Source organism: Mustela nivalis (assembly GCF_964662115.1).
Source record: "Mustela nivalis genome assembly, chromosome: 9".
NCBI classification, from domain to species: Eukaryota; Metazoa; Chordata; class Mammalia; order Carnivora; family Mustelidae; genus Mustela; species Mustela nivalis.
Window position 1 is genome coordinate 116437675 of NC_139028.1, and position 22288 is coordinate 116459962.

The 22288-nt window shown below is 60.6% G+C and overlaps 2 protein-coding genes across 8 annotated transcripts in view; one reads left to right on the forward strand and one right to left on the reverse strand.

Moving 5' to 3' along the window:
- Nucleotides 1-22288, reverse strand: part of LTO1 (LTO1 maturation factor of ABCE1) — a 112927-nt gene that overhangs the window by 84898 nt on the left and 5741 nt on the right. For 2 of the 7 annotated variants that reach the window (XM_082749243.1, XM_082749247.1), the window contains exons 4-6: nucleotides 21985-22102; nucleotides 21569-21677; nucleotides 19971-21075 (exon numbers count right to left, since the gene is read on the reverse strand). The exons of 3 other annotated variants lie outside the window; for them this stretch is intronic. In XM_082749243.1, coding sequence (XP_082605369.1) covers nucleotides 21609-21677; nucleotides 21985-22102 — 187 coding nt within the window. In that variant the 3' untranslated portion in view covers nucleotides 19971-21075; nucleotides 21569-21608. Of the gene's footprint in view, nucleotides 1-19970; nucleotides 21076-21564; nucleotides 21678-21984; nucleotides 22103-22288 lie in introns of those variants that run through there. 2 more of the 7 variants (XM_082749242.1, XM_082749246.1) reach the window with 1 other exon arrangement.
- CCND1 (cyclin D1) lies at nucleotides 2539-15104 on the forward strand. Its single transcript, XM_082749249.1, has 5 exons — nucleotides 2539-2976; nucleotides 4529-4744; nucleotides 5266-5425; nucleotides 9154-9302; nucleotides 11851-15104. The coding sequence occupies exons 1-5, from the start codon at nucleotides 2779-2781 to the stop codon at nucleotides 12013-12015; spliced, it is 888 nt and encodes a 295-aa protein (XP_082605375.1). The 5' UTR covers nucleotides 2539-2778; the 3' UTR covers nucleotides 12016-15104.

Below are 22288 nucleotides of genomic sequence, written 5' to 3' on the forward strand. Positions count from 1 at the left end.
GGCCGGAGATCCGCCCCGGCCGGCCGCGGTCTCCCCTGGGGACGGGTGGGCGGCAAGGAAAGCGGGAAGGTGATTTAAGTCACTTTCGGATTTCCTTTCCAACCAACGCATGCCTTCCCGATCGGGTCGCTGGCCCTTTGTCTCCAAATAGTCACCGAGAAATAAGCGCGGAGCACTTTAAACGAGCCCAGAACTCGCAGTTCCTGTCTCGTGGTGAGTTTTTAAAAGGCAGCGCAAAATTAACACTGCTGCAGAAAAGTTTTTAAGACTTGCTTTTCTCTTTGGAAAAAAATAAAATAAAAATGCGTCCTCGGCTCTCCTAGGAGCAGCCGCCCACAAGGGCCCAGGGCCGGCGGCTCCCTCTGCAGCTCCAGGGACGCGTGTCTGGGCTCCCCGGGGTGGGGGCTGGGCCGCTGGCGCTCCCCGCCAGGCCCCAAATTCCTGCGCCTCCCCCGAGGGTTCCTGGACGGCTCTTCACGCTCGCCCGCCGGGCTTGCACTTTTGCGCCCGTCCCTGAGCGGGGAAATCAACGAAGTTCCTCGTCGAGATCTGCCCGGTCCGCCTAGTAACAGCGCCGCGCCCCCATTGGCTCATGCTAATTCCAGTTTCCTCCGTCTTTCTCCGGGTTAGGGGGGAGCTCCCTCCCGGACCCGGAGCCCGTTTGGCCGTAGTGGGCGAGCCTCTTTATGACCCGCCGCCCCTCGCCGTCGCCGGCCGCCTCGGGCCGGACCGGGCCGGGCCGGGGGCGCCCGCGGGGCTCGGGCCCCTCGCCCCGCGGGGCAGCTGCCGCCCGGCGATAGCGCGCAGTCCCATAAATCATCGGGGCAGCCGCCGGGTCGGGATTTTATGAATGAAAAAGCAGCCGGGCCGCCCTCGTGCGCGGGCTGCTGCTGCCGCGAGGCGCTCGCGTGGGTGCCCGGGGAGGGGGACACGGCGGTGGGCGCTCCTGCTCGGGCCACCCACCGCTTCCGAGGCGTGAGCCGGGGGTAATTGCCCTGCTGGACCCGGAATTTCAGTGACCCTAATTCCCGGCGGGGGAGGGGAGCGCGAAGAATCAGCCCTGCGAGGGGGGTGTCTGGTCTCGCTGCGCGCACCCTTGCGAAGGGGAGGGGGCTTTTCCCTGCGTTTTCTTTGAGTCTTTACTGTTAGGGGTTACGGCGGTTTGATGACCCTAAACTGTATTCGGAGGGAAGTAAATGAATGGTCTTCTTAATTGGGGGCAAGCAATGTAAAAACTCAACAAAAGTTAAGATTGGGCAAAACATCCTTTTATTTAAAAAAAAAAAAAAGGCATCAAAGACACTAAATCTGAACAAAAATTTTTAAAAACCCACTTTTCTGTATTCTTTTATTTGCCTCTTAAGGTAGCGATAACATTGGGTTCCCTCTTCTATAACCACTAATATATATAGATTTTTAAAAAACCAGATCAATAACACCCATTTCTTTAACTTACAATTGTTCTAATTTTTGCCGGCCCCTGCCTTCCCCCCCCCCCCCAGGCTCACGAATGCAGCCCCGGGCTAATTGTAAAGGTGCTGAGATGTCCACACCCCCCGACAAAACCAATTAGGAAGCTTCCGGTGGTCTTGTCAGAGGCAAGAGAAGCGACTAATATTTCCAGCGATTAAATTTATTTTTTTAATTAAAAAAATAAGTCAGGACAGAGACCACTACTTTGCAGTCTTCCATTCAAGGCGTCTTCCTAACTCTTAAATTGCCGGGATGGGGGTCGAGGGCTGGGGGCGATCGGAGACCCCTGGAAGGTTGCATTGGCCAAGGTAGGAAGGCGACCCGCAGATCCCCCAGGCGAGGAGGACAGGATGAAGGAAAGGCTGGCCACCATCTTGGGCTGCTGCTGGAATTTTCGGGCATTTATTTTATTTATTTTACTTTTTGAGCGAGCACATGCTAGGCTGAAACCCCTTTATGGCTTAGGGATATCCCCTCCAGCATTTGCAACGACCCCCCCCCTCCGGCGCGGGAAAGAAGCCTCCAGCAGGGTCACGGACTCTGCTCCGCGTCCCTGAGTGCTAAGTGGTTCCTGAAATTTACACGTGTTAATGAAAATGAAAGAAGATGTACACTTGAGGTCCCTTGGCCGCCTCTCCGCCCGTGGGTGCCCCCGTGGCGTTTTCGGAAATGCGCCCATTCTCCCGGCTCGGATATAGGGTGTCTCCGAGCCCCAGAGTGCCCCCTCCATGCGGTCTCCCCCGGCTGCGTGTGGCCTGGCCGCCCCCCACCTCACTTGTCCCCCCTGCAGAGCCACCTCCACCCACCCCCCCGAATCCCGGGGGACCCACTCGGGGAGGGCGGACACCCCTGCACCCCTCTTCCCCGGCGGGGAGAAAGGCAGCCTCGGGCGATTTGCATTTCTATGAAAACCAGGCTTCGGGGCAACTCCGCCGCGGGGCAGGCGCGGCGCCTCCGGGATGGCTTTTGGGCTCTGCCCCTCTCCGCTCCCCGGCGCTCCGAGCCCGCGCCCCCTCCCCCTGCGCCCGCCCCCCCCCCCCCCCGCCCGCTCCCATTCTCTGCCGGGCTTTGATCTCTGCTTAACAACAGTAACGTCACACGGACTACAGGGGAGTTTTGTTGGAAGTTGCAAAGTCCTGGAGCCTCCAGAGGGCTGTCGGCGCAGTAGCAGCGAGCAGCAGCGTCCGCGCGCTCCAGCGAGGGGCAGACGAGCTCGAGGGAGCGCGGGGCAGCTGGAGCCAGAGCCGAGCGCGGAGCGACCCGGGACCCACCGCCGTCCCCAGGCCCCCCAGTAGAGCCCCAGCCATGGCACACCAACTCTTATGCTGCGAGGTGGAGACCATCCGTCGGGCGTACCCCGATGCCAACCTCCTCAACGACCGGGTGCTGCGGGCCATGCTCAAGGCGGAGGAGACCTGCGCACCCTCCGTATCCTACTTCAAATGTGTGCAGAAGGAGATCCTGCCGTCCATGCGGAAGATCGTGGCCACCTGGATGCTGGAGGTGCGGGGCTTCGGGCGGCTCTTTAGGACTTTTCCTGCAACTTGTTGCCCAAACCCACATTTCTCTGCCGCTCGTCTCCCTCCCTTCTCTCCCACCCCAACTTTGAAGTTTGCCCGGGGGTTGCTAGGAATCGCGTTTTCAAAATATATAGATATTGTGGGTTTTTTTTTTTTTTTTAAACGAAAATGCGGTGGGGGGTGGGGTCGTTTGAAATTCCCTATCCTGGCCGGGGTAGTCTGGGACAGCGGTCGGGGAGGGAACCCTTCGGGGAAAACCAGTTGCCGGGGGCACCCCAATTGACTCGAGGGTGCGGGCCGGCGGCCTGGGCGCCCTTTGTGGCCCCCGCCTGCGCCCGAGCCCCCGCTGCGCCTCCTCTCCTGCTACACTGCCGCGGGCCGCCTGCTCCAGGGGGAGGGGGCATAGATTTGATTTTTCAATTAATATCCATGGACACGTATGCAAGGGCCGCTCGTGCCAGTATTATGCGCCATCTTTGTTCTTTTATTGCAAAGCAAAAGTGTTTATTAATAATTGGGGGCAGGGTGGGGGCGGGGAGCGCCCGGCGAGGCGCTGGGGCCGCCGCGAGGGGCCGCGCGGCCGCGGTGAACCGGAGGGAGGGGCGCGGGGACCGAGCGCGGGCAGCTTGGGGGGGACCCCGCTCGGGAAGAGGGGCCCCTTTGTTCAAGCTGCAAGTCCCGGGGCGCCCCGCACGGCCAGCCTGGGCCGGAGAGCACGCCGAGCTGCAAGGTCGCGTGGCCCCCAAGACGCTGGGGATTGACCCTGGCCTGCAGGGGTCTCAGCTTGGGGGACCTGTCTGGAGCGAGCCGGCGGCCCGGGGCACACTTTCAGGCCTTCGGCGGGCGCCCGGGGTACTCGCAGATATTTTAAAATAATTTTTGAAAGTGCGGCGTGGTGCCCTTGCGAGAGGGAAAAGGCGCCCGCGCCCAAGGGGAAGGGGGGCCCCCGAGTTTGAATTCCTAGGGCTCTCCCCGGAGCCTCCAACGAGCTCTCGACCCCCGGCCTGGGTAAAGGGCCGCCCGAGGGTCATTTTCAGGGTTTTTTTATGTACCCAGTTATTTTTTTTATATTTTTAAATATTTTTTGAAAAGATGACGTCTGGGGAAATGCGGCGCGGCGGCCTGGGACGCCACCTTTGTGTCTCGCAGGCGCTGTGAGCACGGCGCCCAGCCCCGCGGCCCGCCCCGCGGCCCCGCACCCCATTCGGGGCTCGCCCCGGCCCGGCGGGCCCCGGAGCACCCACGCGGGCCGGGGTCCCCGCGGCGGGCCGCCCGCGCGCGGCGCACGCCGCCAGCCGTGCCCACTCCCGCCCCCACCGTGCCAGCCTCTTGGGGACTTTCCCTTTCAGTTTCGGGCTGGGTGGGCACTGGGGACACGCGGGGGAGGGGGCGCGGCAGCGGCGGCTTCAGCCGCCCCCCACGACCGACCCGCTGCGCGCTCGGGACCGGCCGCCCGGGCACGAGCTGGGGTGGGGGGCGCGGGGTCCCCGCGGAGGGGGCCCGGCGGCGGCGGTCACGGCGCCCGTGCCCCCCAGGTCTGCGAGGAGCAGAAGTGCGAGGAGGAGGTCTTCCCGCTGGCCATGAACTACCTGGACCGCTTCCTGTCGCTGGAGCCGGTGAAAAAGAGCCGCCTGCAGCTGCTGGGGGCCACCTGCATGTTCGTGGCCTCGAAGATGAAGGAGACCATCCCCCTGACGGCCGAGAAGCTGTGCATCTACACTGACAACTCCATCCGGCCTGACGAGCTGCTGGTAACCTGGGACCCCCCCACCCCGCGGCCACCCACGCCCCTGGAGCCCCAGGAACCCCCGGGTGGGGGAGGTGCAGAGGGCAGGAGGCCCCCCGCAGGCCGATGCCGCACCCTACGCCCCGAGGGCTGGGGGCCACACCGGTGGGGCCCCTTGGGAGGAGCCGGCGGGACCCCCGCCGCCCCCATCCCCAGCGCGCCGCGCCACACACGGTCGCTCCGACTCCCACCTCCGCGGCGCCCCTAGCGCGGCCGAAACGCGGGCGGCGCGCGCCCTCTAGCGACGGCGGCGCGGGCAGCGCGCGCGGCTCACAAGGGCTTGCGTTCCAGGTGTGGCTCTTTTTGGTCCCCACTTGGGCACAGTTGGCTCTTTCTATGGCACCCTCTCTTTTTGGACCTCTGTTGGGGTGGCGTGCTGTCCTCCACTTCCTGGACCCCCAACGTACCCGGTGCCTTCGCTCCTGGGCCGTGCCCCAGGGGCCCGGCCCCGCCCCTCTTTTATGCCGGTTCACCCCACTTCCACAGCAAATGGAGCTGCTCCTGGTGAACAAGCTCAAGTGGAACCTGGCCGCGGTGACCCCGCACGACTTCATCGAACACTTCCTGTCCAAGATGCCTGCGGCCGAGGAGAACAGACAGATCATTCGCAAGCACGCGCAGACCTTTGTCGCCCTCTGTGCCACAGGTAGGTTGGCTGGGTCCCGCTGCTCCCCGGCCTCCCTGGGGGCCCTCGCCCCTGCTGGAGGAGCTTCTTTCCCTCTGCCTCCGTTTCCCCGTCTAACGAGCTGGTCCCCAGACCCCTCCTGCTCTCGGAGGTGCTCCTCGTCCCTTGGTTGAGTGCTGGGGCTAGGTGGGGGGCGGTGGGGGGGGTCCCTTCCTGGGTCGGGTCGCTGAGGCTGGCCACAGCCACCAGCAGTGCCTTCGGGATGGGGGTGGATGGTCCGCCAGACTTGGTCACTCCGTGCTGAAAAGGGTTTCCCTTGGCTGCCCAGCCTGCCTTCCCCATCACCAGTCCTTCTCCGTGTCCTCAAGGGGCCCCCTTCTGGCCTCTCCTGGGCTGGGCCACCTGCCAGGGGCGCCTATAGGGGTGGGGAGTCGGCCCACAGGGCCTGCACTACCCACGTGCTACGGGCGGCCTTTGTGCGGGGGCGGCCCGCAAAGGAACTAGGCTGCCTGAGGCCCCGCCAGGGGGTGCCTCCGGCCTGCGCAGCGAATCTGAGCGCTGGGAGGGGCTTCAGAGAAGCCTGGGGCTGGGCTGGGGCAGTTGGCAGCGGGGACCAGTCGTCCCTCCCCCTGGTGGGGCTCTGGATGGTCCCTGGTGGCCCCTCCCTGACCCGGCCCTGGCCCCAGCCCCTGGGCAGCGATGGATTCAGTACTGGGCGCAAATTCCCACAGACCCGGACACACGCTGGCCTTTCCTCTCATTTCCTCCAGCCCTTACCCTGACACCCTTTCTCTCTCCCTCTGATCACATGAGGTGGGCAACCCTGCCTGGGGACCCAGGCCCCCATCCCAGCCAGTTCTGCAGTGGGCCACCTCTGCCCCCGGTCAGGCCTCTGCTGTCACCTGTGTTTGGGGCTCACGTGGGCAACCGGAGGGCCACAGGGCATCCATCACTCCCTCTCCACAAGCCGCAGAACCCCTAGTCTGGCACCTCCTGGCACCCTCTTGATGTCAGGGTGCTATTTCTGGCTCAGGCAAGAGTCAGGAAGACTCTGCTGGCCTCCCATCCTCCGCCTCCTGCTCAAGGCGTGAACCCCCTCCTCCGAGCCCTTCCAAGTGAGAGGAGTGGGGGACACTGTCCTCCGGATGGATCTGAGGGGTGGTAGCTCTGACCCTGGGGCAGGGCCGGGGAGCCTCCCACTGGCCATCCCCTCAGCCTCCAGGGGCCAGCCCCACAAGCAGGCAGGGAGGCGTTCTCTGGCTGGGCCGCCTAGGAAGAGAGAGGCCTCTGGAGACGTCCAGGCAGCCTTTTATGGAGCTGAAAGTGGTTCAGAGAAACGGCAGAGTTTCCTGGAGATAATGTAAGGATCAGTTCTCGTACACCCTTCCCCCTATCGCCCCAGGATGGCGGGGGCGGCCTGGAGCTCCCCCTCTCCCAGAACCCCAGGGAGGCGGGGTGTGTAGCCCGTGTGCAGGGCTTGGCCGTGTGGGGAGCTGACCTGGCGCAGAGGCTAAGTGGGCTTCAGTGCTGACTCCCCAGCTGCCCTGCGTCGGTGTGCGCGCGTGGCCGGCCTCTGTCTAAGACTGGGCCCAAAGCCCTGGGCCTCCTCTGAGGGAAAGTTGGGGGGGGGCAGCTTCTCCCAGACATTAACTCCAGGGGGTGGGGAACAGGCAGGCCAGGAGGAGAGGGTCACCCGCCCACCCACGTCCTGGGACAGAGTCTCCGGGTCCAGATGCTCGCCTGTGCAGTTCGAACTTCGAACGTAACGGAGATGCAGCCTTGCCCTTGGTCACAAGGACCTCTCACTTTTGAGTGGCTGCTCCGAAACAGGTTGGCAGAGACAGAGGCCTGAGCAAAAGACCCAGAAGATATTTTTGTCTTCGACGGAGCAAGGGTCCCACTGGATGGTGCCATGAGGGAGGAGCTCTGTTCTTGCTCTGGGGGGCCCGCAGATTGGGGCTCCCACACGAGTGCACACGTCCCCCACACCTGGTGAACATGTGTATTCATCCGTGTGTCCTGGAGTTTTCCGGACACTGCAGTGGGTTAGGTAAGCAAACGACCAGGGCTGACCACTCATCAGGACTGACGAGTAGGTCTTAGCGAGAGTCCATGACGCCTCTGGGGGTCGCTCTGGCCACAGCCCCGCCTGCCCTGCTCTGCACCCAGCAGAGTGGAGACAAGGGTCAGAGCTTTGGGGATGCAGTTGGGTTCCTCCTCATCTACACACGTAAGCCCTGCAGTGTGCACACACACGCACACACACTCATCTGCCCTGTGCCGTATACACTCATCTACACGTGTGAGCCCTGCACCATGTGCACACACATCTATACTGTACCATTCACGCACGCACATACTCATCTACACACGTACGCCCTGCAGTGTGCACACACACACACACACTCATCTGCCCCGTGCCGTACACGCACACACTCATCTACACGTGTGAGCCCTCCACTGTGTGCACACACATCTACACGGTATCATTCATACACGCACATACTCATCTACACACGTAAGCCCTGCACTGCACACACACACCCATCTAACCTGCGCTGTGCACATGTACATGCTCACACATGCACACCCTTCCGTGGGGAGGGGGGCTCCAAAAGCAAGCCTGTCCCCAGCTCACCATCCCTTGTGGACGGGAGTCTCAAGGTCCAGCCAAACTAGTTTAGGGACATGGCAATTTCTGTCCCCACCTGACAGGGCCTCAGTGAAAAGCTTTCCATTCGTGGCTCCGGGCTCCCAGACTAGGGAGCACTGCTCCAATGTCAAGCGGGAAGGAGGTGGCTGCCTCTTAAGAAATTTCTTTTTCACGGTATCAGTGGTGGGCTCTGTCGCCCCTCCATGGTGGCTCCCCAGCCCCCCACCTGGCCACATTCCTTTGGCCTGGCCTGCTCTCTGCTCCCCAGAGGAGGGAGCAGACCCTCAGGGAGGGACCCGACCCTCAGGCCCACCAGGCCCTGGCACTCTGTGCATGCAAAAGGGGACGAAGGGTCTGACAAAGACACCACATGGTCCCCCCCGCCCCGAAATCTGAAATCGGCGGCCTTTCCCACCAAAAATTCTTAACTGCCTGTCCCAGAATGGCAGCCCATTGGCCCCGCGCGGCCATTTACACATCCTTACCACTTGCCCAACTTTTCCTGATAAGGGTGGGAGGTGCTGGGGCTCAGCCGAAGGGCAAAGGCAGGGTCTCCCCCATCCATCACTGAGCCGTGCCTCGGGGCAAAGGGGAGGGAGTGCTGGCAACTGGCAGGTGAGGCAGTGAGAGGATGCTACCTCCGCGGGGTCCCAGGAGGAAGGTCTGGTGAGGACGGGCACCCCATGCCACCATGGGGACCGCTGCCCCCCACCCCTGCACACTCCTGGGAGACGGTGAGAGCCGTGGGCCCCTCCCAGAGTGTAGACCTGACGAGCCACGCCCCGCCCCTGGGGCCCAGCAGCACATCTTGTTCCATGTAGTCTGTCACCTTTTTTAATTTTTGTGGATGAGCAACACGTTCTCAAGGCTCAAGTACAGTGATGTCCGTTTTCAAGGGAACGTGACAAGCTTGTCAGGTGACTCCCAGGCCTGGCTTCTGTCTAGCGCTGGGTCGTGCGCTCAGAATCAGCCCAGGCCAGCCGTTGGCGGGGACACACCCTGATGCAGAGCTGGGGCTGGGGACTGCCGGGACCACCAGGTCCTGTGGAGGGTCCCCTGCTCACGGCCCCCTCGCCTCTCTCCTTCTCCGCTGCAGACGTGAAGTTCATTTCCAACCCACCGTCCATGGTGGCAGCCGGGAGCGTGGTGGCCGCCGTGCAAGGCCTGCACCTGGGAGGTTCCAACAGCTTCCTGTCCTGCCATCGCCTCACTCGGTTCCTCTCCAAAGTGATCAAGTGTGACGCGGTAAGTGACTGAGGGCACTGCTCCCGCGCCAGCTGGGCAGGGCCCGTCCCGCACCAGGTACTAGAAACTTCTAGCACATGGGGGCCCAAAGCTACAAGTTCGCTGATGCGAAATGACGTGCTCGCGCCAAGGCCCCCGAAGTGGTGGGTGTGGGGACCATGTGTGGGCTGGGACAGGTGCCGGATTCAGAGGCATGGGACCTGGCCCAAAGCTGCCGGCCTCTCCCTACTCTCCTACAGCAACTTTGGAAGGAGAAGCATTTCCCAGAACTTGCGGGCAGGCCAGGAGGGTCCTTCGGGATTCTGGTGCTCCCAGGGCTCCCAGGGGCAGGCGGGAGCCATACAGCTCTCCCGGGGAGCCGTCCAGGAAGAGGGGCCACAAGGCAGGCCCGGCAATGATCCGTGTGCTAATGGCATGTGAAGTTGGGGCCCAGTGGGGCTTTGTCTGAGCCACAATGCGGATGGCTCGTAAAAGGGAGCTTGAAAGGGCTTCTGTGAGGTCTGCAGATGCAACAATGGCCCGTGGAGACAACCGCGTGTTTTATGGCCCCCTTTGAGTGGCTGCTGCCATTGGAGCCCCAAGCCCGAGCGATTGTGTCTTCCTTCTTCGAGATGCCATTGTTTGATTGCCGGTTCCTTTCTTGTCTTAGAGAAAGAATGAAAATCCCAGTTAGGGGGGTTTGTGGCCTTTACTAGATTAGACCAGCGAGGTTGGCGGGTCAGCTCTCAGCCTCCGCTGGTCTGCCGAGTGGGAGCGAGTGACCGCCCTGCTCTGACCCCAGTCCAGGTCTGGCTCGGGCTTGGACTGCCTTCTGGGGGTCCACCCTCAAGGGCCCTGGAGGCCCTATGGGCCCTGGCAGCCGCCACCCCGCCACAGCATTCAGGAAAGCCAGGCTGTGGAGAGAAGCCTGCCCATCTCCTGCCTGGTGCTGCTGGCTGCCTGGAGGAGACCACATTCTTAACTTCTGTCCTTGCTGGGACTAGGTGGTTCCCAGAGGGGTTGGGGAGGCTCCCCTCTCGGTCTCCGTGCTTACTGGGCCTCCTAGAGGGATGGGGTGCCCTGGCCGGCTGCTGGGGGCCAGCGTTGCCCTGTAGCTCACCCTTGGTGAGGGAGACCCCACAGACAGCTGCAGATCGGAACCGCAATCCCAGCTGGACTGAAATTCGTTATTCTGGTTACCCGGCGACCAGCGCAGGAGCCCAGGCACGGGAAGCCTGGGCCGCGGAGCCCTGTGTATCCTCGAGCTGGGAGCTGCGTCTGCCCCTCCCCAGAGCTGGCCCCTGGTCACTGGCGTGGCTCTTCCCAGGCCAAAGCTGCAGGTCTCTGGCCAGGAGAAGGAAGTTAAGGCCATGTGGCAAAGGGGAGTCCCTTCTGCACCCCCTGCCTTCCCCTCGGCCACACAGTCCCCCAAATCCCCAGCGGCAAGTAAACCATTGCCCGTAAGAGCTGCCTGCCGAGAGCCACTGCAGGTGGGCAGATAGGAGCCATCTGGCCTTGGGGCTGGGACTGGGGGGCTGTGCTGGGGGTTGGGATCGGAGCCCGAGGAAGTTATTAGGAGTCCCTGCGTGCCTCGCCAAGCCTTCTGGGCCTCTGATTCCTCATCTGTCAAACGCTGTTTGCACGGACCCCGCCTGGCTCACTCGCCATGACAAATGCGGAAGGAGTGGGGTAGGCAAGCCCTCCGTGGGAAAAGTGGAGCTCCGTTAGTGTGACGGAGCCCCAGGGGTTCACTCACAACCCTTGCTGGCCTGGAGCCACTGCTTTGGGGCAGGGAACTCCTGTTTGCAGCCCCACCTGGCTGGGAGCTCAGCAGCACTTTCCCTAGGCACGTCCATGGTTCCCCGGTTGCTGGGGGGAAGGTGCAGGTCTGTTTTCCAGGCTGGGCTGGAGACTCTCTGTTCTAGGCTAGAAGCCCGGTGGGGCATGCTGGGAGTTGGGCCAGCAGCCCGCCACCTGCACCTCTGAGCTCCTGGGAGAGCCTCCTGGGCGTGGAGACCTAGAGGAGGGCACCGGGCCGGACCAGTGCATTCTCCCAGGGTGCGGGCCAAGGAGGCAAGGACGGAGGAAGGTAAAGGGTCTAGGCACCGCCCGGCCCCGGGCCACCCAGTGTTCCTCCTCAGTCATGCACGGCCTAACGCTCTCGACGGCCATTCATCATGGAAGGCTGGGTTCACTGCAAGGGCTGGTGTGGCAGAGGTTAAGTCCGAAAAGCAGAGTTCAGGGGGCCTCTCCCGGCTGATCGAACAGCATCAAATCGGTCAAGGGCAGCGACGGGGCCGGCAGAACAGCAAGCAGGGATCAGGCTGGCCAGGGAGACGCCAGGCGGGCAGGCAAGGGCATCCCCGTGCACGGAAGATGGCCAGTGGCGCTGTGGCCAAGCGGGGGACCCATGCTGGTCGGTTCTGGAGTTTGGGCAATGGCCCCAAGTTCTCCTTCACCCAATTTGGGGGAGGCAGTGCTTTCCCCCCAAACGGGTAAAATGCTGGTGTTTGGGAGGGGACTGGCCCACAGGCCTCCATCTGAGGACCTCTGTCTCCTGTCTGGCCAGGACTGTCTCCGCGCGTGCCAGGAGCAGATCGAAGCTCTGTTGGAGTCCAGCCTGCGCCAGGCCCAGCAGCAGAGCCTGGACCCCAAGGCAGCGGAGGAAGAGGAGGAGGAGGAGGAGGCCGACCTGGCCTGCACGCCCACCGACGTGCGAGATGTGAACATTTGAGGGGGCACGCGGCGCGGGAGGGGCCGGCCCCTGGTGCTGCCCTCACAGGACCGGGCTCCTCGGCAGGACCGGTTACCACCAGAAGGGAAAAAGCTTCCTTCTCCTTTCCTGTCGTTTTTTTTCCCCTTTGCTCTTTTTCTCTTCCATCTCTGACTTAAACAAAAGAAAAAAAAGTACCCAAAAAATACTGTCTTTAAAAAAAAAAAAGAAAAAGGAAAAAAAAGAGAGGCAAAAAAAAAATAGTATTTGCATAACCCTGAGCTGGGGGGTGGGGGGAGGTTTGCTACAGAATAGAGGCTCTTCCACCCCTAACGGACTAGATTTTGTGCGGATGTGTTCGCGTCTCTGTCGTAAGCATAGGCATTAACACGAGGAACGAGTCTGCGGGGGGGAGGGACTAGATGCGAGTCTGTGTTTAAAACAAAACAAAACAAAAAAAGCATAAAAACATTTTTAAAAAACTAGAAAAAAGCCAACCAGCCATTTTTGGAGTAGAAGAGGATTTTAGGTAGCAACCGTGTTCCCGTGCTGTCCCTTAGCGTGCCTTCGTGGTAGCAACCGTGTTCCCGTGCTGTCCCTTAGCGTGGCTTCGTGGTGGTCCTAGGTCCCCTGCCCCTTGCGCTCTCGTGCATGTAGTCACTTTATAAGCCCTTTGCGTGTGTTTTATTTTATTCCGTAGGTAGGTGTGTAAACTCTTCACCTGTCCGTGGCTGATGGAACCTCAGTTAGCATAGCGTAGAGCTCGGCGAGGTCACGTGCTGGCCTGAGCAGGAGCCGGTGGCTGGGCCCGGGGCCAGCGGCGCAGCGGTCCGGCGCTGCTGAGAAGAGATCCTGCCCTAGCGACTTAATATATTCTATTTTTATAATCGTCCTATTTTTGTAGTTGCCTGTTGATGAGATGCTGGTTTTTCACCCCCACAGACCCACAAGCCTGCTCACATCCAGGTGAAACCCACAGCTCTTTTTTTTTTTTCCTTTTCTTTCCTTCTCAATATTCTAGAACCATTCCATTTCAAAGCACTTTCGATCCAGTGGTTATAGGGAATCTCTCGTGTCTGTTGTGTGTGGAGGGGGGGGCGCGGTTTCTTCACGGAATGGTTTGGGAATATTCGCGTCCTTGTGTGCAGACGGGGTGGTGGCGAGGAGTTAGCGGGAGAGGACGTTCTTGAAGGCGAGCTTCCGGTCAAGAAGTACATTCTTACGTTGCCAGGGTGATGTGTTCCTTTCTCTGTAGAGCAGTGGAAGTTCGGGAGTCCTTGGTGCCAACTGGTGTTTGAAGCGTAGGGGGCCTTTCAAGGTTGACCTAGAGAATGCGTAGTTTAAGGCTTAGGAAGGTTTTTAAACACTAAAATATATAATTTATAGTTAAGGCTAAAAAGAATATTTATTGCAGAGGATGTTCGTAAGGCCAGTATGATTTATAAAGTAATACAATCTCCCTTTGATTCACACACACACACGCACACACGCACGCATGCGTGCGCGCGTCTTTGATGTTGTAGGTTTCGTACAGTTTGTCCAAGTTAGGTCCTTTCTCATAGGAGAGAGAAAAAGATCCTGAGGAATAACCCAGAGAAGCATGGATTTGGCTGATTGGGCCTACCCTGGCGGTTCCCCAGATGGGGACTCCGCTGGAGAGGCCTCGGAGTCCCACAGAAAGTGAGGGTACTTGAAAACGCGTTCAGCCCCAACATATTCTTGTCCCCTGTCCCCCTCCTTTTGAAAAAAAGTTTAGCAACCAACAGACAATTTGCACATCTTGACTACGTAGGGAGAGTCGAAGGCGGCAAGGGCACAGGGCTGGCGCTCGGCGAGGGCGCAGACGGCACGGGTGGGGGCGAGCAGAGGGCCGACGGCGAGACCACGCGGCGGCCAGGCAGCGGCTCGGCAGCGGCTCGGTCTCCCGCTTCGATTCGCTGCTACCGATGACTTCCCGGCACAGTTTGGAAACCCATCCACATCGCTTCTCTGTATCTCTTTCACATTGTTTTGCTGCTATTGGAAGATCAGTTTTTGTTTCTGTTTTACAATGTCATATACTGCCATTTTTCTAGTTTTAATTTTCTCATAGAAAAATGTATTAAGGATGCTTTTTTTTTGTAGATTTTTTTTTATGTGATCAATTTTGACTTAATGTGATTACTGCTCTATTCCAAAAAGGTTCCTGTTTCACGATACCTCATGCTTCTCTTAGCCATGTGTAGACCCGGCGGTCCGGCTCCGGCAGGCAGACACGGACCGGGATCCCGAAATGGGCCTGGCAGGGGTGGGCTCGGGGCCGCGACTGCCTCCTCCCTGTGCCTGTAATGCTGGGCTGTCCCCCACCCCCAGCCTGGGACGGGCCACCTCCCGAGTCTCTACAGCCGTATTGTTCTCCCCGTGAAGCTATGGAAGTCGCACTATGATATTATTATGGTAACAGGTGCAGTCATGTGCCACCGCGGGGTTGTGCGGCGCGACTCGGTCACTCGGGACGAGCGGACTCACTTCTGGACTTGGTGAACGTTCCGGGTGTCGCGTCTGTTAAGTACCAGTGTTCTGTGTGTTCTCTGCATTACGGCAAGATGCTGATTTAAAAACTTAAAAGACTCCAGATCTCAGTGAAGCCGGCTGACCGTGCTGCGTGCCCGAGTCGCCTAGCACGCTGCCGAACCAAAAGGATTTGCACCCCGGGGTGGCCCCTGTCCCCGCTGGGTCAGCCTTGGGTGCTCCCTGGCCATTGGCAGGCCCCAGCCCCGCCCCACCCCGCCCCTGCAGGAACACTGCCTCTGCTTACCTCAACCGTTCTGGTGCGGCATCTCTGTGTCTGAACCAAACGGGGTCCTTGAGGGACGGTCTGTCCTCATGGTGGGGGGGAGGGGTTGAACGTTATGTGCGCTCAAAGGCCAAAGGCCGGGGGCAGGTCTGGGGAGCACAGCGGAGTCTGTCCTGTGACCAGCTAGTCTGTGAGGGTCTCTGGTGGGCGGGCACTTTTGGTCTGGGGGGTACTCGGCTTGCACACTGTGGCACAGACATGTAACCGGCACGTTTCCAGCAGAAAACAAAAGACAAACGTGAAAAGTCTAGAAATAAAATTGGTTAAAACCCCAGTGTGGGGCCTGCCTGTTTCCTGGGGCCAGTGGGGAGCTAGGGGCACGGGGCTGAGAAACAGGGTCCGAGCTGCCGGGTCCTGGGCTGGGGGGATGGCAGGCGGGTGGGTGTTCCCGCCCAGGCACTGCCAATGTTTGGGGCCAAATCCTCCTGGGTGTCCGGGAGCTGTCCTGTGTACTGTGGGGTGTTTAGCCGCACCCCTGGCTCTCACCCACCAGACAGAAGGACAGTCTCTGGTTGTCACAGCCCAAAATGACTCCTGACACGGCCAGATGTCCCCTGGTGATGCGGAGGGAGTCCTTGATGCTCTTGGTGGGGAGGACATGGGGAGGGGCCGCGGGAAAGAGGTCAGGACACGTCTACAAGGCGGCTCTCACCACCTGAGGAGAGTTCTGACCCCAGTGGCGAGGCCCTGCCTGCTGTCAGGACCAGCTCCAACCCACGTCTCCCCAGCAGCACACCCCCCACCCCACCCCCAGGATATTTGCAGATGGGAAAATAAACAAGCCAGCTTTCGCTAACCTTCCTCTGGCGTAAACTTGCTGTTTGTTCTTGGTGAATCATGGTCCAGGTCCCAAGGCACTCCCACCCAGCTCGGGGACGACAGCAAAGTGCATGTTTGGGCTTCAGTCCGGTGGCCTTTCACACAGACCCGTGACCTAGGAGGCCTCGTGGACACCTGTGACACCTGCCTTGGCTTCAGATGCACTTGGTCGGCCTCATTTCCAGCCCGAGGTGGGGAGCGGACAGGAAAGGCAACAGCAGGCCTCACAGCCGGTTCCGTGGGACCTGGGCCTCCTCCTGGAGTCTGGGGTCCCCAAAGTGTCCCCACCCCCCTACCCCTGGGGCTGTTGGGTGGTGAGTGCTCAGGACGGAAGCCAGGTCATATGCCAAGGATATCATTCCTTGGTAGGTCAGCTTGCTGTGGCTTTTATGAGGCTCCTGCTGTATACCAGCCCTGCTCCACGGGTGACCCTCCTCCCACCCAGCAGGAAGCCTCCACATGGATGTCTGGGAGCAGGGGCTGTGGTGGCACTGGGACTGCCGCCTCCCCTACGGCAGCCCCACGTCCGGCAGGTGCATGCTTGGAGCTCCAAAAGGGCCTCTGACACAGCAGACCGAGGGGCTGTCAGAGCCGGCCAGGGGTATCCTGAGGAGTGGTTTTGGGGGAGCAGAGGTAACAATCTCACTGCATCAAGTTCAAGCAGAAATGAGGGCAACCAAGTGGGGGAGCCTGGCCTGCAGAGCTGGTCCGTGGGCTCAGTGGAAGGGCAGTGAGGTGCAGACGGGGGAGCCGGAGCCCTTGCAGGGCAGAGGGCGGCGGGGAGAAGGGCTCTGGAGGTTCCCCATGCCCCGCCCTGGGTCTTGGAAGACCCTCAGAAAGGACTCTGTAGGCCTTACCTGGCAAACCACCCACCGTGTCCCCTGGTGGGAGGTCTGGCTGCCCCTCGAATCTGTGTGGGATAACAGATGGCCTGTGAGGGACTTCTGAGACAAGTCGCCCCCTGCTGCCCCTCTCCCAAGCCCAAAGGCCTGTCCTTGCCGGCCCCACCTCCCAACCACCCGGGGGCCTCTCGCTCCTTCCAGCTCCATCCAAGGTCCTGAGACCTGAGCCAGCTCTCCCCTTCACCCCTGTCTAGCCCCCAGCCATCATCCCCCCCACCTCTCCCCACTCACTCCAGGGCCCCCAGTGTCCGCCCGCAGGACTCCAGGCACCCCCAACTATTTCCTGCCCCCCCTGCCTCAACTATTAATCCCTCCCCTGAGGGGGCGCTCCCTGCAGGTGCTCCCACCCCTGGCTCTGGAACCATGATCCCTGGGTGTCCCCCACTCCTTGAGGACAGGTGCTCACTCACTGTTCTTTCTCCGTGGCCCCATTCCCAGCCTGGTAGGTGCTCGGAAGTGGGACCGCGAGCACAATGGAGAGGGCAGTAGGCCAGGGCCCCGGGGGCAGGCCCAGCTTTGTGAGCTGCAGGGTGGCAGACACCGCCTGACCCGGGGGCGGCGGGCAGACCCCTTCATCATGAGGACTCAGCACTGAGCTGGAAGGCGAGTCAGGTCTGCAGAGGTGGGCACTGCCAGGCTCCTAGGGGCCAAGGCCCCAGCCCCGGCATCAGGCTCCCAGAACTCATCTGAGCCCGGGGCCTTAGGGGCCTCCTGGAAGCCTCACTGCCCGCACATCTTGGCTCTGCAGTTTGCCGGGGAGAACGGTCCCACCACGGGCCACTCCCAGCGGCGGCAAGGGCAGCACTGGCTCCAGAGGGCACACCTGTGCCCTGGGGTGCCGGGGGCCGCACGCCACCAGGCCTCCGCAGCACACAGGGCTCTGTCATCCCAGGAATGCTTTTGATCAGGAGTTTACCCAGCGAGGCTTCTAATCCGTTTCCCAAAGCCCCCTGGCCCGCCTGGGGCCCCCAGCCCTGAGCCACACTGAGGCCCAGGGCAGACAATAGCCTGCGGACGGTGGGCGGGCAGCTCTGGCCTGGGCCTTGGGGCCCACATCCGGGGCATCGTCACCGCCACGCAGGGTGGGGGAGAAGAATGCGGAGCCCTCCTGAGGGGGTCTCAGTAGGCCTTGAGTCTCAGAGGAGCTGGGGGCCGTGAACCCTTTCCATTTTCAGCTACGTCTAGTGGAGACGGGCCAATGTCTCCACACACAGCCTCCCTGCGAGCTGCGCATGCCAGTCCCCGGCCCGGCCCCCCGCCCCCCGGAGCGTGGCCAGCCCAGCGCTCCTTGCCCTCCTCCCCAGCAGAGTCCCAGCTCGCACTCACCGAGCACAAACGGCGGACCTGGCCTTGTGCTCAGGGCCCCCCACAGGGTCTCCCTAAATCCTGAAACCACCTAGTAAGTGGCCCTAAGTTCTCGCAGGCCAAGGGCAGCCAACTCTACAGTAAGGGGCCGAGTGAGGGGCCACGACTGGGCTGGCCGCAAGGTCTCCGCCCCACTCAGCCGCACCCTGGGGCGAGAGAGAGGGCGGAAGAACACAGAGGAGCGCAGCTGAGGGCCAGCCACGCAGTAGGGTGGAGGGTACCTCCTCCAGGAAGCCCTCCCTGCCCACCTTCCCCTTCCCTCATTCTGAACACCCCCCTTACATGCTCCCCAAGTGCCTTCAAATCCTTTTCTGACCCCCGGGGTGGAGAAAAAGCGTGTGAATATGAAATGAAAAGTAAACCATCGCCCTCTGCTAGGACAGTTTGGCTTATACACAGATACTGCCCTTGGTCCCGATGACTCACATTCCAGAACTCGATGACACAGCTCCAGGTGAAACGTTTTCTCTCCTCTAAGTCAACATTCTTTCCCCGCAGCCGCTCAGGGTGGCTGCTACAGGCTCAGCTGCGTCCCCCAAATTCCGACGTTGAATTCCTGAGCCCCAGCACCTCAAGACATCATTGTATCTGGAGACGGGGGTCTTTAGTTCTTGTTTTTTAAAGATTTTATTTATTTGACAGAAACGAGATCACAAGCAGGCAGAGCAGCAGGCAGGGGGGAGGGGGAAGCAGGTCCCCTGCTGAGCTTGATCCCAGGACCCTAAGACCATGACCTGAGCCAAAGGCAGAGGCTTAACCCACTGAGCCCCCCAGGTGCCCCTGGAGATGGGGTCTTTAAAGAGGTGACGGAGATAACATGAGGTCACCAAGGTGGGTCCTGATCCAGCATGACCAGGATCCTTACAGGACACAGAGACGCACGGAGGGACAACCCCGTGAGGACCCAGGGAGAGCTCAGCCATCCACACACGAGCAGAAAGGCCTCAGGAGGACCCCGCCCTGCCCACACCTGGACCTCGGGCTTCAGCCTCCAGGACCAGGGGACGGTACGTTACCTGTTGGGGGAGCTCATCTGTGGTGTCTGTTACGGGGCCGGGTAGACTAACAGTGGCACAGGATGTGCTGGGAATTTCCAACAGGAAGGAGGGAGCAGGCCAAAGCTTTGGGAAACCAGTGTTTTGTTCCATCAGAAATGAACAAAACCCACGCCAGAAAGCTCCTAAACTCAAGGCCGATCTGGACAAAGGTCAACATCCAAGAGAAGCAGGTGCCCAGGATGGGAGCAGGTGTGATGGGGGCGGGGGCAAGCAGGACACCTTGCCTGCGAACGACAGAAACCCCCGGAACAGCCGCGAACTAGTGGGACGATCATCAGCATGTGTCCACCAGCGCTCCACGACACATGCCCAGCTGCAGCTTCAGCCGGAGCTGGCGGTCAGCGGCCTGTAGTGAGCCCAGGTGCCACCGCCACGGGACAATTTCCACAACAGATCTGCTCTCTCCATAGCGACAGCAGCTTTCCCAGAGGCCCCCAGAAGACTCCGCCACCATCTCCTCAGCTGAGAGCGCCTTGCTCATGCCTGACCCGTCCCTGCAGGGGGCATCACCTGGGACAGAACGAGTAAGTGTCACGGTGGCCTTGTGTGCTGTCCCTGGGCTCTGCTGGCATGACCAAAGGTTTCCAGAAGCCTTGTCCAGGCGGGCCGAGGCCAAGCCCGATGTCCAGGGGAGAGCTCTGAAGATCAGCTCCACCCGCCCCCCCCCAGGGGCTGCCCGTGGCTCACCCAAAGCTCCCGAACAGGAGGGGCCAAACTGTGGGGGAACAGAGGGGGAGTCTGGGGCAGTTACAGCTGCTGACAGCGGAGCCAGGGTCCTCGAGGAAGAATGAAACCCCCCCTTGAATGTTCATCACGGGGTACCACTTTCTCACAGGAATGAGGTATGGGTTTAACGAGACGCGTGGACAGAAATGCAACCGGAAGCAACAGCCTGGCCCACTCAACGCACACCTGCCCTCAGACCTGGACCCCAGACACCATGGGAGTAAGAAATGAATTTGCTGGATGTCACATTATAAACGCTCCCAGACAGTGTTTTGCTTTAAAATGGGCTATTTATTTTTCTCTCCACTTATCACCACAACAGAGAACTTAGAAAACCCAACAACCCACCAAGGAAAACCACCCCAGTTGCCCCATCCCACCCCCTGGCCCGTCCCACCGGCGAGGGATGCCCGCTGCTGGCCTTTGTGGCGACAGGACCCAGCCAGGGGTCGGGCACTGTCTGCAGCCGTAAGCACACCAGCTCCCAGGAACTCAGCGGGGACCGAGCCGAGGGCCATGGCCAGGGACGCACATGCCAGCGTGGCAGGACCAAGCCCCCGTCCCTTCCTCGGCGCGCAGGCCAGGGGAACCGAAGGAGAGGGAAACAAACGCCCACCCCCGCTCCTGCGCGGGCCCCAGCCTGGAGTCTCCGGCACGTGCTCGGGACCACCAGCTTGTGCGGCAAAGCAGCCATCGCTGGAATGTTCAGGAATGATGTTAAAAACTGGAACAGATTCACGGTTACCCCTTTAATCTCGTGCCTGACTTTCAGACACGCTGCCTCAGAGAGAAGCAGGCGGACCTGCCGGCAATGCTGAGGGCGCCCCCCGGAAGGCATGGGGAGGGGCAGAGGGATGCCCCCGAACCACGGACGGAACCCCCTGTCCCGCCCAACCCACACCTCCCCTGGATACAGATGCCTGCAGTGCAGGCAGAAGACAAGAGAAGTCGCGTCACAGGAGAAACGCAGCGTCCTCAACACAAGGCTCCGCCAGTCTGCAGAGCCGCAGCAGCCCAACTTTCCGTCTTCAGCCTACAGTACTGCCCCCTTAACGTCTTGATGCTGCAGAGCCCCAGCCCCATCTGGAGACAGTGCGAAGAGCGAGTCCGGGCTCCCTCCGAAGCCCCTCTCGGCCAGAGGCCATGTCAGCGGGCCACAGGGACTCCCCGTGGCTCCATGGACTGCAGTGGGGACCCGCACACTCCGGGCCTAAGAGCAGCCGCCCACTCCAAGGCTGTGACCATGCATTCCAGAGCAGGCACGCAAGATGCGGTGACAGGGGGGCGTGGGATCGGAGTCCGAGCTCTGCTGCCGATGCCCTTGCACAGGGCGGTCCCCGCGGGTCTTGGTTTCCTCATCTGTCAAGTGGGAACACTGGAGGGATTACACAAACAACAGGGGAGCCCATCACCCAGCGCCGGCACATCCTCGGGGTCCGCCAGTGTCAGTCCCACCACACTGCCCGCAACCTGCGTCACGTCGAGCCCGCATTCTCAGTTCCTAAAAAACTGTTCTTCTGAGCTCCGAGTCCAGGCTCGGGCCAGGGGAAATCCTAGCCAGAGCCGCCCCCACTTTAGAACCGGCCAGGCCTGCCCAGCCAGAAAGGACCCCCGGCCAGTGACCCTGGAGCGGGAGGAAGTGGCCTCATAAGGGCCCTGGCGGGCGCGCGCTCAGCCTGCACAGCTGACAGGGCCCAACAAAGCCAGGCCTGTGTGGAGGGGCTGCGGGGGGCACCCAGGCGACACGGGCAGCCCCCAGGGAGGAGGAAGCCCTTTCACCGACCAAACTGGAACCCTCCCCACAGAACAATGACCACCCCATCATTGTTTTGCCTTGAATCACATTTTTAAACACTTAACATACGGACATCTGTTCCTTGATGTTTCGTCTTTGTTCATCTGTCATCCTCAAAACGAAAGTCCAGAACCTTCCGCACTAATTTTAAAGTCTGGCTGAACATTTAGCAATGAACAAAGCTGAAAACACAGAAGAATAAAAGATGTACTCTTGAAATCTTACTTATTTCTACTCACAAAATAGAACAAAACTTTCTCTCTACCTACAGCTTTTCTTGTCTACACCAGCCCCGAAAGTTCTAACGATTGTTTGTTCTCTAGACCATCTTCAGTTTTCTCACACAGAAACCCAAAAACAATGTGCTTCTGTGGACCATGCGCGGGGACACGCAGCCCCGAGACCACGAGCGACGGGAGTGTCCGGGGCTGCGTGCGGCGGGTGAGGAGAAAGGCAGGTCGAGCCGAGAGACACATGCAGCGGACAAACCTGTTTAAATTTCCCTCTAATTTTGTCTAAGTCCTCGTGAAGTTTATCGTAAGTGGGGTCATCGTAAGGGAACTTCTGAATCATCCCAATCAACGACTCTAAGGCCTTCATCTTTTTGCTGTAAAGCACAGAAATAAAAACTTTTAGTCCTTTGCACACAGCGGGCTTGGCTTACGCGAGGACGACGCTGATCACATACTTGGAGCAACGGGCGTGCAAAGCATGCCTGAGTCCGGAAGCGCGAGAACGAGCTTCTCACTCAGTACTATTTACTCACCCAGCAACGCGCTCCTGCCCACAGCCC

Coding starts and splice junctions, on each gene's coding strand:
- CCND1 (XM_082749249.1), top strand. CDS start 2,779: ATGGCACACCAACTCTTATGCTGCGAGGTGGAGACCATCCGTCGGGCG. Junction 2,977..4,528: donor TGGCCACCTGGATGCTGGAG/GTGCGGGGCTTC, acceptor CGTGCCCCCCAG/GTCTGCGAGGAGCAGAAGTG. Junction 5,426..9,153: donor TGTCGCCCTCTGTGCCACAG/GTAGGTTGGCTG, acceptor TCTCCGCTGCAG/ACGTGAAGTTCATTTCCAAC.